General features: G+C 33.4%; 1 protein-coding gene across 1 annotated transcript; it reads right to left on the bottom strand.

The window, feature by feature from the left end:
• Positions 1-9835: 9835 nt before the first annotated feature.
• On the bottom strand, positions 9836-17413 carry LOC134701102 (trimethylamine monooxygenase-like). Its single transcript, XM_063562238.1, has 5 exons — positions 17295-17413; positions 15906-16122; positions 15087-15251; positions 13600-14290; positions 9836-10459 (listed from the first exon to the last, which is right to left on the bottom strand). Exons 2-5 carry the CDS (start codon positions 16060-16062, stop codon positions 10123-10125), a joined length of 1350 nt encoding a protein of 449 aa, XP_063418308.1. The 5' UTR covers positions 16063-16122; positions 17295-17413; the 3' UTR covers positions 9836-10122.
• Between the last annotated feature and the right edge of the window lie 1282 nt (positions 17414-18695).

The following is an 18695-nucleotide window of genomic DNA, read 5'->3' as shown; positions in this document are numbered from 1 at the left end:
ATATCATATAATTTTAGAATATGCAATAATGCTGACATATAGAAAAATCAAAAAAAATCCTTGTTTGACCTTTAAACTTGATCTCACAGAAATTACACTGCACTATCAATTGACGACAGATAAAATATGTTTATAATGGAACATACTGTAGTCTTACGTGGCACGTGTAAGGTGGGGGCATTAAAAATCAATTTGTGTGGTAAATGTCATTGTACTTTTCTACAATTGCTTGATCAATACTTACTAACTCAAATTGAGAATCGTGTATGGGACAATTATACGATGTAAATTGGTTTCATATAAAAGTTTATCACCTACTCTTTGTTGGTCGAAAATTAGATCAGATGAGATGTATAGGCTTTGATGGAAGTCCTATTCTTAACACTATTTTGTTTGTCGGTTAAAATATACAATCAGATTTTTAAACAGACCGCAATGAATCTGTTCACGTGTGATGTTCATGTATTTCAATATCTATGTTCTTTAAAATTGATTAACTAAATACATGTACTTTACGAAGCAGTATTCACGCCGATGTGAGCTTAATAAGAGAAAATAAACTATGCGCGTGCACATCATTTAATATAGGCAAGGAAGATAAACCGAATTTCATTGGAATTCCATTGTCATCCATGACGCTAATTTCCAATTTTCGCGAGCTCTGCACTATAATGAATACGGGCAAATGTGTGTCCGTTCGTAGTCAAAGGTCTCCGAAATGGTCTTATGTCTCGATAATCAGTAGCGATGAGCCGATCTTGAACAGTTCTTGTATAAAGTCTCCTGTATGGCTCTCTTTTTAGGATTGTATTGTTTTAAATGGGTTTCCTTCTGACAAACCTTCATTATTCTTGATTTTCCCTAGCAGATATTAAAGGGGGTCTTCTTGATCTCGGTAGGTCTTTAACATCGTTTGGTGCCTGATTTTTATTCTCAAAACGACTTATAGTGGAATGGTGATGACCAACAATAAGTGCAATTGTCACAGCGACAGCATCTCTCATGCTGATTATCTGCCATCTTGCTGCAGTTATGAATTGTGGATGACCAATTATAAGGTGTCAATAACATAACTTTATAAATTTTTGTTATTTAAAGTGTTTAAAACAATGAGGAGTCGATATTTATTGATTAAACTCAGGATATATTTAAATAATGTTTAACAAGTTCTATTTCAACAAATCATATCACAAAAATATAAAGAGTTCCTTTTTAATTTGAATTTCAATTTGGTGTTGCAATACTTTTTTCCATGTGTATACTTCAAATATTGTGATGTTCGAAAAAAAAGTTTGAATTGATTCATTTCCATTATGTTTTTTTGTTTTTTAAACAATGCCAAGAGAACAACAATAATAACAATAAGTCGATATAAAGGGTAACACAACTTCGCCAAGAAGGAAAACAGTCGCTATACAAGGAATCAAAACTAATATCAGAGTCAAACAATCAGATGCTCAGGTATGCTCCTCTTGTGCTTATTGAATGTACAACTTATGCTAGAATTTATAGTTCAAAAACTATAGTCACAATTGGGAGATCGATGCTACACAGAACATGAAAGTCAAATTGAAAACTTGATTTTTTTTATAATTGCAAGTGAGACAACTAATATTAACATTTTGTAGGCGTATATTGGAATTTTTCTTAACTAAGGGCATAATCTTTTTCTCTTTCATTTGACTAATCTTGTGATCCCTTGAGTCAAAACCTATACCTCTAATTTTATTTTTTACAGAGTTTGTCTTAACTGCCATGTGGAGGCAGTAGAGTGCCTCCCCGTGCTTCAGGTTTATGCTCTTATAATATATTATATTATGGAGTGTGTGTCCGAGCGAGAACTGCTTTAGTTCATTACTTTAGGAATATTTATCAAAAAGTAGTATTTCAATATTCAGCCCCATTCTACTATTTAGTCAGCCATCAGTCCTACCCTGATATACACTATCTTTTTCGGGTAATTTATACTGATAGCGTTTGACATTTTCAGCCGAACAAATTTATCAATTTTACATAACTTAAATTATTGTATGCTGGTTCATATTCTGGACGCCAATCTTTGCTCCTTTATTATGTATTTCACTAACAAAACAATTATGAAGCTTAGAAATGGAAAAATACTAAATACTAAACTTGTTCAAAGGGTATCTACACGTATCAATCTTCAAAATCGGTTATTTAAAAATACTACCATCGCTAACATTTTTAACAATAAAAATCGTGGTTATCCTTCTATCCATAAGTGTCATGCCAAAAAAATGACTTACATGTCCCCGTCTTTCCACCAACAATACAGTAAGGTCCACATTTAATGGTCGTACTATTTCTTTAAATTTTTAAACTGATATAACTTGAAAAACAAACAGTATTATTTATTTACTCACATGAAACAAACCGGTAGTGGTATTCAGTACGTAGGAGAAACTGGACGATATCTATCTAAATGCACTCAAAAACATCTGTATCGTTTTAAAAGACCAAATAAATTCAAAAGTATCATTTACCAACACCTTAAGAAGCACAACCATCCTTTTAAATATTTAGCAGTTTAACCTTTAGAAGTAGTAAATAAGCAACCTGGTGAATCGCATTCAAAGTTTGTACGATCACGGAAAATAATTGAATTAAATTGGATTAAAAAATTACAGACAGTTTACCCTCTCGGTCTAAATGATAATATCATGGGAATTGGTAATATATCTAGAACCAATTCCGTTAACATTTTTGATATAGTTTCTAAAACTGTTCGTAAAAACCGTTCTCACGGTCGTAGAACAAATTGCAATCAAAGAAAATTTCGAGCCAATCACACCAATATTTCGGACCTAATTTCTATTTAAAAAAACAACGGCAGACATTGTCTGTTAACAAAACTCTGTTAGTTACCGGTTAATAAGTTAAATAAAATTTTGGAAGATTGCAACATAATTTCATATACATTGTAGCAGTCCTAAGTATGAAATTGTTCAAATTATTATGGCATATTGTTATTCTAAATTATTTCCCAAAATTGATCGCCTTGAAGATCATAAAAAACATTTTATTAAAATTAAGTATGTCAATAAAGGCTTTGATTTTGTAAATATTGCCGGTATATTTAACGACCATTCTGTTATAGAACAAATTCCGGGATATTTTGTCAATACTGAGCTACCTCTTATTTGTTATATTTACAAGATATCTACCCGGAAATTTGTGTTTAATTATAGTCAATTGTGTAAAGATGTTAATATCAGTGAAAATACACCTACTTCATGTAATTTGCAATAATTCCGAATATATTTATGGACCCATTTCCCATGTTATAACAAGAGATCTTAACATCGTTCAAGACCGAGAGTTAAAATCATACCTCAGTAAAGGACCTAAATATTGTCCCCCGTCAATTATTAATTGGAATGAGTGTCGTAATATCATCAACGACTCACTCCATACTTACTGTATGAAATAGATAAAACGGGAAAAAGCTGACAAAAAATCTTTGGACTCTTTTTTTAATTCAGTAATGAAGATAGTTGATATACGTATTCAACATTTTAAAGAACATTTTAATATTAACAATAACCACAATAAACCTATTTCTCGTATCAAACATAAACTAAAAGAACTAGCCAAGGAATTTGTTTTTGTCCCGCCGATAAAGCTGCTAATAATATTATTATTGTTTGACGTTAATTTTACATTGAGGTTCTGAAAAAGGAAATCACCAATTCACCAACATTCCAACTGACTCCATTTTCAAAAAACGAAATCTGTAACAAACATAAACTTTTAGCCACCGCTTTACAAGCAGAGCCAAATACAATGAAAGTCCCAACTATGTATTGGCTTCCGGAGCTACACAAAACCCCTTACAAATATAGATTTATTTCGTCTTCAAGCCATTGTTTAACTACTAAATTGTCTATTCTTCTTACCCGCACACTTGGTACAATTAAAAACCTTATAGTAAATTGTTCAAATAAGGCCTTCGAAAATAGTAGAATTAATTACTTTTGGAGTGTCAAGAAATCGTTGGAAGTACTTGATAAATTGCATGCTTATATTGGTGATTTTGAATCTGTTCAAAGTTTTGATTTTTCTACCCTGTATATCACATTGCCTCACATTCTCATTAAGATAAAAATATTACACCTAATTAAATGGGCATTCATGAATTCAGAATGTGAATATATATGTTCAAACTCTTTTAGGTCATTTTTTAGTAGCAATAACCAAAAAAACTATGTTAATTGGACATGCTTTGATACTATATATGCCCTTGAATTTTTACTAGATAACATTTTTGTTCGCTTTGGGGATTCCGTATATCGTCAGATTATCGGAATTCCAATGGGGACTAACTGTGCACCACTTATTGCGAACCTCTGTTTGTATTGTTATGAGTTACAATTTATGACAAAATTAAGCAAAGACCCATCAAAACAACATCTGATAAACAAATTTAATAATACTAATAGATATTTGGATGATATTTTGGCTCTCAATAATGACGACTTCAGTATGTATGTCGTGTACATTTAATTATTTTGTACAGGTTATTACTTGTACAAACACTTTGTATGAGTAATTACTTGTATGATGCCATCATACAATTTATTACCTGTAAAAATATAATTGTACCAGTAATTACTTGTACAATTTTTGTTGAGAAAAAAGATAATAACTTGTACAACACAATATCTTTAACTTGTATGTTTTTCTTTTTTTGCTTTAAACAAAATGCTTCATTGAAAAACCCCTTGCTTTTAGCTAAAAAGTCTGGGATTGTGTTCTCAGTTGTGGAGTATTATTTGTTTTAACTGTTTCTCGTATTTATTTATTTGTTTGTTTATTTTTGTCGAAAAAACGAGACATTTCAGTCCTACATTACGATGGCTGTATATGATAGTATCCACAAGTAAATTTTGTAAAAATAAAATTGATGTTTTTCCGTATTTTACTTGTAAATGGACATAGTTGTTGTTACTAGGAATCAATATATTCACTCTGTGGTTAAACTTTTTTAAATTCTAATAACTTTTTTAAACTATCCTGGATTTTTACCAAACTTTGACAGAAACTTCATTGCAAACAAAAGATAGTATCAAGGGTAATATTGTTTTTGATTTTTTTAACTCATGTTTGTTGAGCAGCAAAAGTAGGCGAGACACTGGGTTCTGTAGAACCCTTGCAATTTTTTCTTATCATAGAGAGTATGTTTTATTTAATCTATGGTGTGTTTGTTTTTTCTGGGTTTTTTCCAAATCTGTATTCTGTACTTAGTGGGGTTTGTTTTTGTTGTTGTATGAGATATAGAAGAACCCGACCACGTCCACTCTGTGAAGCATTTCTGATTGTATCCACCTGATGAGTTAAGCCTCTCTCAACTGATTTTTTATGATTCGTTCTTATGCTGTAATGTTTAGTTTGAACATATTTATTTATAGTGGATTGGGAAACAAGTTTTGCAACTTATATTAATCCCTTTCCACTTTGCGGTCCAAGGTAAGGGGGAGAGGAGAATTGGGATCCTAATAACATGTTAACCAGGGTTTCCCCTGGGTCAATTATTTTTTTCGCCACCTCTTTCGCCAAAATAATATATTTTTCGCCACTTTATTATTTTTTTCGCCAAGTAACACAAATATATTTTTCATTTTAAATTTTCTTTTTTTCCAGCCCCCCCCCCCCCCTAAATAAGAAGTGTTTTTTACAACAAAACGATGCATCTTATCACTTGGAATTGATCCCTCGAGTAAGGTGTAGTCATTACATTGAAGGGTTACTCTCATGCCAACCTTTTGAATAGATTTTTTCATAACGACAGTTTTCTTTTCTAGACCATCGTACATAAGTAAAACTATATGCTTTGAAACACGTTTGAACTGAAACGACTTTGAAGTACCCACTCAAATCAATGATCTACATGAAAGTTAAATGATAAAGTTTTAAATCAGAGACCTTTCTTGCTTTTGGACATTTTTCGTCATAACAACAATTTTCTTTTCTGCACTATCATTAAAAGAAGGAGAGGAAGCGTAAAAAATTTGCTTCAAACATGTGCGTCGCAAAGTGGTCAATAAATCCCTTTTGTGACATGTGAAAGAAGCCATTTAATCATATCATTTTGTCACATCATACAATCAACACCTTTCTTAATTCGTCCTTTGATGTCGATAGCTATGAATGCAATCAGCTGATTATTGATTTTCTGTCAAAATCTTAACGAGTTCAAGGTGAATTCTGAGTATTGTCTGATCGGAAAAGTCAGAGAAACTCGAACAAAGTAAATAAACAAGATGGCTGAAAATAAATCGTTATATATATTTCTTTCGCCAAATTCTGTCGCCAATGACGAATTTGAATCGCCACAATTATTATTTTTTTGCAAATTGCGAAAATGGCGACCGCCAGCGGAAACCCTGATGTTAACCCCAGCCACATTATGTATGTGTCTGTCCCGACCAAGCCTGTCATTCAATGGTTGTCGCTTGTCCATGTGTTCAAAAAAATCTCATTAATTTTTGTACATGAACAAGGCCGTTAGTTTTCTCGTTTGAATTGTTTTACATTTACCATTTTGTGACCTCTTAAAGCTGGCTATCCGTTGTGGGCTTTGTTCATTGTTGAATGCCGTGTGGTGATCTATAGTTTTTAATTTCTGTTTCATTTGGGTTCCTCTGCAGAGTTCTCTAATTGGCACTTATATCACATCTTCTTTTTTACATAAGTATCATTTTTGAAATGTTAGAAGAATTTAGACAGAATGGAAATGGGGAATGTGTCAAAGAGACAACAACCGGACCAAATAAAAAAACAACAGCAGAAGGTTACCAACAGGTCTTCAATGTAGCGAGAAATTCCCGCACCCGGGGGCGTCCTTCAGCTGGCCCCTAAACAAATATATACTAGTTCAGTGATAATGAACGCCATACTAATTTCCAAATTGTACACAAGAAACTAAAATTTAAATAAGACTAACAAAAGCCAGAGGCTCCTGACTTGGGACAGGCGCAAAAATGCGGCGGGGTTAAACATGTTAGTGAGATTTCAACCCTCCCCTATACCTCTAACCAATGTAGAAAAGTAAAAGCATAACAATACGTATATTAAAATTCAGTTCAAGAGAAGTCTGAGTCTGATGTCAGAAGATGTAACCAAAGAAAATAAACAAAATGACAATAATACATAAATAACAACAGCCTACTAGCAGTTAACTGACATGCCAGCTCCAGACTTCAATTAAACTGACTGAAAGATTATGATTTCATCATATGAACATCAGTTTTAAGTCGTTTTGAGAGTGGTGAGCATACAGGAGCCTTTTAACAAGAACTGTTCTAGATCGACTCATCGCTACTGGTTATCGTGCGATAAGACGATTTCGGAGACCTTTGCTTACGAACAGGCACACAATCCCGTATCCAATGTAGTGCAGAGCTCGCCAAAGTTGGAAATTAGCATCGTGGAGAAATATCCATTGTTCCAATGGAATTCGGTTCATCTTCCTTGGCCCGATCGTAGCTCGGATTTGAACCATATCGAGCATATATGGGACACTTTTGGGCGAAAAGTACGCGAAAGGACACCCCAGTTCAAACACAACATGAAATGAACAATGCCCTTCATCAGAAATGGTTGCTGCTACCTAAGCAACAAATTAGTCGTTTGATGGCAGGAATCAGAAGAAGTTTAGATGCGGTTATCTGTTTGAATGGAGGCTGCGCCCAAAGTACTTTTTCTCTTGCGTATAACGGTCAACCATGATGTGAACAGTCATCTGAAGATTAATTTTGAGATGTCTGACATTTTAAAGTTCGACTACAGTTAAAGATGTAAAATGCATCTTTTTGTACAAAAAACACTTCATTTTGTTATTAAAGTTGTGGTTACATAAATATTTTTTTTTCAAACATTTTTTGTTGTTTCAATGCCAATGTTATCATAAACTAAGTTTCAATAATATTATACAAACATTTTATTATATTTCTTCCAAAAAAAGAGGCTGATTTTTCAAGTTTTAAAACATTAAGGTGTTGCAATACTTTTTTCCATGTGTATATATAAATCATAAGAACTGATACATGCGCATTTTGTGAAATAAACGCAAGCTTTTGCTTCATCATTTTATAAATAATCCTTGCATAACCTACTAGTATTATTGCAAATAATTGGTTATTTCATTTTTTGTCTAGATTCTATATGTTTTTCAATGTATCACTGTGTATATGTCAAATGCATTATCATATGCATTCATACATTTGTCTGCAATCACAAGTGTATTCTATTATTGCTTTGTTAATGAATGATTTGATGATTCATATATATTGCATGCTTCGATCAAATATATTTTCTTTAATCTATACAATATATTATCTTTAATTGTGGAAACCTGATAAGACCCTTTCTCGATAGAATGTTTTGTGGTTTATTATAAACTTTTACACATCTATTCATTTGAAATGATTTCCTCAAAGTAAATGATCTGTGGTAAACAACTGGTCTTCGTGAATTTCTTTAATTTGATGATATTTTACCTGGTATTTCGAATATCATTCAGGTCAAGTTATATCAAGGCTGTTCATCATTGTCAGGTGCTCTGGCCTATAATTTGTATTTACTATAACTGCATTCAGATTGTAATCAATATGTGTATCGTGTAACGTATAAAATGCAGTTACATTTTTGGGCACATTTTAGTACATTCGTGTGACGCACATTTTATGATTATATTATGGTGTACAGTGTGTGAAAGGTATAATTCTGTGCTTTGCATGTTGAGGTGTACTATCATATTACTTATTTATGTATTTCTCTTTAATGTGTGTTCATTATTTTATTTGCAATGTATTCTTGTTACGTATTCATAAATGTGCTATATAAGCGGACGTTTTCGGCTAGCCATAAACATACGTTCAACCTACTATTAATTTGTCCTTAAAATGTCTTGTAAAAGTCATGAATATGGCAGTTGTTATCATATAGTCCGTTTTTAATTATGCTGGCGTTTGTTTTTGTAGTAGTGCTAAAAGTGTTTCTGCTGTTCCGTTGTTTTCCTCTCATGGTTGATGTTTTTTTTCTGTTTTGGTACATGTATGTCACCCGAATTTCTTTTCGCTTAACCGATTAATGACAATTGAGCAACGGTGTACTGTTTTTCATTGAAACAACAAAAGAGTACATCATCTTCTGATTTGTCGTAAAATTGAATATTGTTTTAAACAATGACTTTCATTTAGACTAGGTTTGTGATTTTCAGCTGTTTTATCTTGATCATCACCGAAGAGACTTAAAATTTAATGTTTTGAAGATGACATTTCAACTGTCCTGTAACACCCCTGCTCCAGTTTCAGGGAGAGTTGGAACACTCGCTTACCTGTTCACTGTATGTCCATTTTAGTCAATATGTCATTTGATTGAGTTAAGCCATTTCAATTGATTTTTTTATAGTGTGTCTTTCTAAGTAGTGATTTACACTATTATTGCGGTTTATTAAAACGTTTAAACGCGCAGCAATTGTTTGAATCTTCTGTTTAGTTGGTGCCGTTTGTCTATGTGGTTTCTTAAATAGTTTTTCGTTCCTCATTTTTTACAGCTTTCATTTCGGTGTGAGCCAAGGCTCCGTGATAAAAATCGAAGTCTACTTTGATCTGTAATGGTTTACTTTACAAATTGTGACTGGGATTTAGAGTTGTCTCATTAACACTCATACCACATCTTCTTATATATATTTAGTATAGTGAAGCCTTCACACATCTTGGTAGGTTCAGAGGCAGATTCAATAACAACCTACGATCTTATCAAATTTCTTTTATACCGCTATTAAAGTTCTAAATATAAAAAAGCACCCGGAAAACATTTACGTATTTATAATATAATATGCAAAAACTATACAAAGAACATTAACTCTATGAAACATATTTGAGTAATGCTGTCCTGTTACACCATGAGGACTGTATGTGTATATCTTTATAAAAGAAATGAACATTATCATATGATAAACCCTAGAACACATATTAAACACATTGTTATATTCTAAACATCCTCAAGATTATGAATGATCAGTTTTCTTGCTCAAAATGTAGTTTTCCCTAATTTAAACATGAATAGGATTTCATATATTTTACTGTGTAGCTCTACCTATTTGACAAAGGAAGCAATTGAATCGTCAAAGTCCTGAAACCATGGTTTGTGCTGAGCAGCCATAGTACCAGAAAATACCGATTTAAATGGCTGGTCTCTGTAAGTGATTATATTCGCCATTTTATCATGCTCCCACTTGTGGAATAATGCTCCAGCCTTTGGTGCATCTGAATGATATCCAGTTCCGTCGCTTAGATCTTGAATAAAATCGGCTTGTATGTCAATGTCATCATGACAATCTTCAACGTTTTTACGTCTTTGTACCCATTTTTGCTCCTCTTTCTTCATTTCTTTAATGCTCTTTGGTTCGTTCGGTAAAGTTTCAGTAATAAACCTAAATGATAAGTTTGATAATGAATACAAGAATATATTCCTAGAAGATATATAAGATCTGTAAATTTGCTTCCTAGAAGATATATATAAACGAGTCTTATTTGAAAACTACGTTCAAACCTATGATTGCGTTGGATAAAAACCGCTATTTTTATACGTGTGCATGTCAAACAAATTTCGTTGTAGAAAGGTCTAAAAACAGCACAAACAACATTTACCAAAAGACAAAAAAAAGTGAAATAGAATATGTAAACAAAACGCATTTGACTAACAGGTCGAACAACTGATGTTCTTTAACCCTGCTGAAGCCATTTGCGATTGACAAAATTTTTTTATCACAAGATGTAACAAAATGGATCTTTATATAAATTTAATACTAAACAGAAAAAAAATTACCTGTGGCCACGATGTTATGCTACAAACATAAGGTGTCAATATTTTTAAGTACACTAGATCTGGATTTCGACAATAAATGTTTCGCAGTGATGTTAGGGATCGAAACGGTATTTGGAAAGCCAAATAAAAAGTACCCTAATGTTTTGAAAATGTACCCTAATTTTTAGATAAACTATTGAATTTTAAGAATAAAAATAAGATGAACGGATCATATAAACCGTAGGGAAAATATGATACAAGCCCAAACGAAAAAGTATAAACGAATCTAAATTGAAAACTACGTTCAAACCTATGATTGTGTTGGATAAAAACTGCTATCTTTATACGTGTGCTTGTAAAACAAATTTCGTTGTAGAAGGGTCTAAAAACAGCACAAACAACATTTTCCAAAAGACAAAAAAGTGAAATAGTATATGTAAACAAAACGCATTTGACTAACAGGTCAAACAACTGATGTTCTTTAACCCTGCTGACAGACATTTACGATTGCCAAATAAAATTGATGACAAGATGTAACAAAATGGATCTTTATATAAATTTAATAATAAACAGAAAAAAAAATATCTGTTGCCACGATGTTATGCCACAAACAAAAGGTGTCAATATTTTTTAAGTACACCAGATCCGGATTTCGACAATAAATGTCTCTGCAGTGATGTTAGAGATCGAAACGGTATTTGGAAGGCTATCTAAAAAGTACCCTCATTTTTAGAAAAAACTCTTGAATTATATATATATATATACAAAATCTGAACAATATTAAGGAATACAATTGTAAGATAGTGGTTATCTGCACAAGCCATCCAAATGGTTTCAGTCAAACTACATGAATGGAAAGTTAATAAAAGTGTGCATTTTTGAAGCTGCTCAGGCTTCTGATTTTCAGAATTCAACAATTTGAGAAAGCGAAGGGAGATGCTGAATCCAAAAAGTCCAAACCTTGCTTGCTAAAGCATATTTTGTAAATGGTCATCCAGAGATCAACATGCGGTTTTTAACAATTGATTGGAAAATAGAGTAGCACTTTAATACATTCAACTGCATCTAAACAGAACAACAGACAAATCAATATACTACAAATGAATTCATAAAAAAATATGTGATGAATACGTAAAAGATACAAACTAGGAGAACATTAAAGACATACGGTATTGAGTAATACATTTTGTAATATAAATTGCTTAATACTGCATTCCCACTAGGCCACGATCGCACTTCGATCTGTAAAAAAATTAAAATTTTGATGACCGTAGTACGATCGTGTAGATCGCAGTAAGGTCGTATCATGGACGTGGTGAGGTCTTCAAGATCATGATGAGCGTGGCCAACGTTGAACATGAAATCTTGGTGCGGTCGTGGTGAAATCAGGTCGTAGTAGAAGCGCAATGAGAGCGCACTTAGATCACAAAGGTCGCTGTACCATCATAGCGAGAGCGTAGCAAAAGTGTGATTCTTTTCGGTGAAACTGCGGTAATATCTCACAGCGACGTTATTTCGACCTCACTACGACCATTACGTTCTCATCGCGACTCAACTACGCTGCAAATACGACCATAGCACGTTTGCACCAAACTGTTCAACACCACAGTACGATTCTAGCACGCCCTTGTCGTCCTCATCACGCTCTTTTCACGCTCTCGCTACGTTCATACTACGACAATCATTCTCAAAGTCATTTTAACATAAAATATATCAAATCTCTCCAGGATTTGTTTGTTTGTATGTACTATGGATTTTTTCTCCATTTTCTCTAACGGCTCAACCATGCTTCTCGTGTTTATATAGATTAGACCGTTGTTTTTTCCGTTTGAATGGTTTTACACACGTAAATTGTGACGCCCTGTATAGCTTGCTGTTCGTTGTGAGCCAATGCTCCGTGTTGAAGACCGTACCTTGACCTATAATGGTTTACTTTTATATATAAATTGTTACTTGTATTGGGAATTGTCTCATTGGCACTCATACCACATCTTCCTCTACCCATTGACACAGCTGTGTCATCTCTGCTATCGTTCACTAAAATATCGTCATTTGAGCTTGATGGACCAGCAATAGGTTGTAATTTAGGTAGGATTCGTCGGTCCGACATCTCAGCTGGATCAAGATTCGTTACTATTTGAGAGCTCCCTCTGCCTCTACATCAACCACTACCACCACCCTACGTATTTTAGTACATTTATGTGGCATGATTGTATTGTTTCCGAGAAATCTACGTGTTAATCAAAATAGAAGGAATGGAACTGTATTGATATGGAACACGATATTGACGTAATTGCTGAGAACGTAGTAAGATCGCGGTATGAACGCAGTATAATCGTGATAAAAACTATCTATAATCGCAATAGAAGCGTGGTAAGATCGTGCTGCAATCGGATAACTCGTGGTTTGGTCGTAGTGAGAACGTGATTAGCGTAAAAATATCTTGATAAACGTAGTGGGGTTAGCAGAATAAGCGCGATAAGAACGTGGTATAATCGTAGAGGGATCGTTGTAGAAGCGTAGTGAAAGCAACGACCATTTATATTTGCATGCCGCTTATACCGCAACATCACCACGAACTGAATTCATTTTAGATTGCGGTGAGTGTGGTGCAATCGTGGTCTAGTGGGATTGGGGCTTAAAGATTAAAAATCTTAGGGTATCAACAAATAGGTCCGGAATTTTTAATGTAATATAGACATTGTAAGGAGTGTATGATTTTCTTTTTCGATTTCGCTTTGCGACATAATTATAAAGATGTTGTACCTAGATATCCATAGTCCCTGTGCATCAAACATTGTGAAGGAGAAGTACTGGTCCTGGGTTCCCATGTAAAACAACTTTCTGTTACCACCATTCAACCAGAGGGATCCCTTGTATAAACCAGCAGGATACACCGACAGCGTTGACACCAGACGTAAACTGTCGTCCAGGCACGGGAAACTGTATTTGTAACCTGTACACAGAATTATTGAATCTACTTCCGCCGAACTACCGTCGATAAAGTTGATCACTTTTCCATCAATTTTCTTTATTAATGGTCGTTCTTCAATTCCAGCTGGCCAATTAAAGTTCATTGGTTTCGACCTATAAGATGTGACAATACTTTTTGCTCCAAATTTCAAACATTGTAATGATACATCTTCCGCAGAATAACTAGCTCCAACAACCAACACACGTTGACCTTTGAACTGTGCAGCATCCCGGAAGTCATGCGAATGAATTATTCGTCCAGGAAAAGTATCAATGCCATCAAAAGTTGGTTTGTTCGGATTATTGAATATTCCACTAGCAACGATAACGTGTGTAAATTTGCTTTCGAATGTGCGACCTGTTTTAAGTTCTTCCGCTATCACTGTAAAGTCATCTGATTTTTGGTTGTAGGTCACATACCTTACAACGGTGTTCCATTTGATAAAACGCTTTAAATCTGATTTACTTTTCTTGACAAGCCTCCCTAAAAAGGACAATTTAAAGGTATAACGTATTTATTTTTCACCAAAACAATTTGAATCATTGCAAGAAAAAAATCAAATTAGATTATTATTCTGACGTTAGTTTAAGACTCCACCACTACATTTAAGCATATTGTAATTACACTACTGAAAATCGAGAATTAAAATGGGGAATTTGTCAAATACCCAACAACCCGACTAAAAGCAGAAAATGACCAAATGTCACCAATAGGTCTACAACAAAACTAGAAAATGACCAAATGTCACCAATGGGTCTACAACGCAGCTAGAAAAAAGTATGAGGCAGGCTTCAATTGGCTCCAAATCAAAAATGTGTACTAGTTCAGTCAAAATCGATGTCATACTAACTCCGAAAGATATAAATGAACTTATTTTTTTTTAAATACAAGACTAACGTAGGACATCGCATCGTTACTAGGGACAGGCACAAAAGTACAGGTATTTTTCATGATAATCCGTACTTTTAATTTTGCTGAGAAATTTCAAAATTTTATTTTGTTTTCTCATTTAGATGCAACACTCATAAGATCACGTGCTTCACGTGACAACAAAGCAAAGCTAAACACATAAAAATGTAATATAGCTTATCATTTCACATGAGCAAAAACATGTAAATCATTTAATAAACCAGGCTATAAATTATGTCCGCCAGACGCGCGTTGCATCTATAATTATAGACATGATAAATGATAAATCGTCCATGACGCTCCAATAAAAAGGAATTGTCACACAAATAAATTACATCACAGCTCTAGAGAAAAATAAAAAGGAAAATACCTTCCATGTAATCTCTCAAGACGCGACGTGGAGGAAAAGATGGTATAGCTTTTCCATAATGGTCATCAAATGTGTAATCCGGATACTCTAGGCCTTCTTTCGGACCATTCGACCAAAGATGTTTGTACATGCCACCATGACATAGTTCTCCAAATTCATCAGTTCCTATAATAACGAAAGAAGAGTTTATTTTCGTGGAATATTTTGTGTCTTGGAAGGACCATAAAACATTAGAAGTGCAATTATAGTTATATATATTGTCTCATTTCAGAAGAATGCATCATTTCTTTATTTGAAAATCAATCATTTTGAAGCTTTTGTCATTTTCTACTGTGATTAATACAAATATAAAAGTATAATGCAAAACTTGAAGTCTGAAAAAAAAATTCATAAGATTTTTGTAATTTCTGAGAAAACAATATGCACAAAATATCTTGAGAAAAGAAAAAAATATATATATTAAGTTTAAAATCAAATCATCCCTGAGTTTCGTTTAGTGGTTCGTTTGGTGATGATGTTTTTTTTTGTGTTGGTTTTTTTTTTCGTTTTTTCCTTCCGCTTATCAATTTGGATTCTCCGTTTGAAAGCATTCGTCTCTTTAGATAGACCATTATTGTGCCTTACTTTAATTACTTTGAGGCAAATTGTATACACTATCAGAAGAGTCCTTGGTGGTCTAGTGGTCTTAGGAGTTCGCCTATTGCACTGCATTCTTTTAAAGATCTAGTTGAAGTACCAAAAAAATGTATTCATCCTTTTAATCCTTATAAATATGCCTATTCAAATGCAGTAGTTATTTAGAGAATATTTATTATTTACCCGTCATCCATGTAAAGTTCCAAAGCCCAAGCCACGTGTCACTTTTCTCGTAGCAGACGACTTCCGTCGAAGAATCGCCGATCTGATCAAAGTGAAATAATGCTGTCATACCACAAGGCCCTGCCCCAATGATACAAACTTTCCGTTTACTACCCATTGTGTTCCTTTAGGAAAAAGGGACTACAAACAGCAAATTGTTCAAAGTTCCACAATTATACTAAAAATAAGATAATATGATAGGATTAATGGGGAAAATTTATCGAGAGTTTAAGTGTTTCGGGAACATCTGAAACTTAAATCTCGCAAATTGAGATAGAAGGGGGAACTTTTTTTCAAAAAAGAAATGTTGTGGCTTTTTAACTATTTTGATCTGAGCGTCACTGATGAGTCTTATGTAGACGAAACGCGCGTCTGGCGTATAAAATTATAATCCTGGTACTTTTGATAACTTTTCGTTTCGATTGATTATTTACCTGTCTTTTAGTATTCCTCACCTTAGTTTCTTAAAGGTAGTACGTACTTTAGTTAAATCAGATAAAAACTAAAATACCAAACGCCGAGGAAAATTCAAAACGGAAAGTCCGTACTAAAATGGCAAAATCAAAAGCTCAAACACATTAAGCGAATGGATAACTACTCTCATATTCTTGACTTAGTACAGGCATTTAGTGATGTAGAAAACGGTGAATTAAACCGTGTTATATAGCTAGCTTAACCTATCACTTGCATGACAGTCGCATAACATTTCATTATATTGACAGCAGTGTTAACAAAAACAGACGCATAAGGCAATAATGTCGTAATGACAAAACACGGAATATAACAATCAACTCTGCACTGCAACCACAACAATCACACAAACAAACAAACAAACAAACATGCAAAAACAAACCCCCAAAAAGTACTCAGACAAAGCACATCATTAAAAATGAAAAACAAGAAAACAAGAATTTACCATAGCACAATAACTGGTTTCATAAGCACAGAGTCACGCCATATGCATCAAGGAAACACAGAAAGGCACACAGACAAAGCAAACTAGCAAAAACGAAAAACAAAAATACATTAATTTACAATTACACAATAACACAATGACAGGGTGTACACGTACAGAGACATGCAAAGTGTACATCATAAAAAACAGAATAAACAGTTAAAGTAATATTCATAAATGAAACTAAAAGAATATTATAACACGTTATCGAGATGATAAACAACGTCAGGACCCAGAATCTATACTTCAATATAGAAAGATTTTTGTTCTGTCTTTTAAAATAGAATTTACCGATCTATTAAAATATTAGATAATTCTTTATAAAATATTTCAAAACAATATACAAAAACAATTCGGTGACAAACCAAAGACTTTACAACAAATTTTAAATTTACCTGCTTTTCATGAAACCTTTCCCTCTCGATGATTGTATTAACGAAATAGTTAAGTGGTTGTCTTGATGTTGATAAATGTATATCATACCTAAGTGGTGGACATAAACAAATATTTTATCACCAGGTCAATATCAATATTGATAGTGGACATGGCCGAAGGTTAAATAAGTACGAGTGTCCTGTAAAAGACAGATAAACTGACGATGAACAAATAATTTGTCACTAGGTGACTTAAGGTTAAATTAGTGCAATTGTCCAAAAGACACAGTGAGGTCTTCAACATGGAGGCGGGGAAGCATAAAACCTCAATGTAAAGAACTTGATAGTATTTCGATGGCACTAAACAATACAAAACGCATTTGCTCTTTGATAAACAGGAACAATATACCGTGAAATGTTCGTCGGCTGTTCAAGAAAAATAACATACTAATTTTCTTTAAATTTTGAACCTGATAACTTGAGAAACAAACCGTATTTATTATATTATTTATTTACTCACATGAAACAAACCGGGATGCGGTATTCAGTACGTAGGTGGAACTGGACGATATATAGCTAAACGCACGCAAGAACACCTATATTGTTTTAAAATACCAAATCAATTCAAAAGTATCATTTATTAACATCTTAATATACAGTTCAACTTTTAGAAGTAGCAAATGAGCAGCCTGGTGAATCTCATTCAAAGTTTGTACGATCAAGGAAAATAATTGAACTAATTTGGATTAAAAAATTACAGACAGTCTATAAGATCATGGGAATGGTAATATATCAAGAACCGATTATGTTAACATTTTGGATATAATTTCTAAAACTGTTCGTAAAAATCGTTCTCATGGACGTAGAAAAAATCGCAATCATAGAAAATTTCCGACCAATTTACAGGATTGCAACACAATTTCATATTGCAGTCCTTAGTATGCAATCGTTCAAATTATAATGGCATATAATATTGTTATTCTAAACTGTTTCCAAATATATATCATGAAGATCATACTAAACATTTTATTAAAATAAAGTTTGTCAATAAAGGTTTAGATTTTGTCAATATTGCCGGTTTTTAAACGACCATTCTGTTAAAGACCAAATTCCTGGATATTTTGATAATACTGAAATCCCTCTTATTTGTTATATTTACAAGAAATCTACCCGGAAATATGTGAATAATTAAAGCCAATTGTGTAAAGATACACCTGTCATGTATTTGCAGTAATTTCGAATATACGTATGGCCCCATTACCTATGTCATAACAGTAGATCTTAACTTCGTTTGCGACCGAGAGTTAAAACCATTCCCCAGTAAAGGACCTAAATATCGTCAATTATTTATTGGAATGAGTGCCGTTATTTCATCCACGACCCACTCCGTACTTACTGATTGAAATGGGAAAAACGGGAAAA

This window comes from Mytilus trossulus, unplaced genomic scaffold (assembly GCF_036588685.1).
Source record: "Mytilus trossulus isolate FHL-02 unplaced genomic scaffold, PNRI_Mtr1.1.1.hap1 h1tg000215l__unscaffolded, whole genome shotgun sequence".
NCBI classification, from domain to species: Eukaryota; Metazoa; Mollusca; class Bivalvia; order Mytilida; family Mytilidae; genus Mytilus; species Mytilus trossulus.
Note: the sequence above shows the minus strand (reverse complement) of the source record. Positions and strands in the feature narration are given on the sequence as shown.

Bases quoted from the DNA above. Each gene is read 5' to 3' on its own strand.
- LOC134701102 (XM_063562238.1), bottom strand. From the start codon at position 16,062: ATGGGTAGTAAACGGAAAGTTTGTATCATTGGGGCAGGGCCTTGTGGT. The intron at 14,291-15,086 runs GTATTTTCCTTT...TGTCCTTTTTAG, and splicing joins CTTGAGAGATTACATGGAAG to GGAGGCTTGTCAAGAAAAGT. The intron at 10,460-13,599 runs GTACAACATCTT...CTTATCATTTAG, and splicing joins CAGGGACTATGGATATCTAG to GTTTATTACTGAAACTTTAC.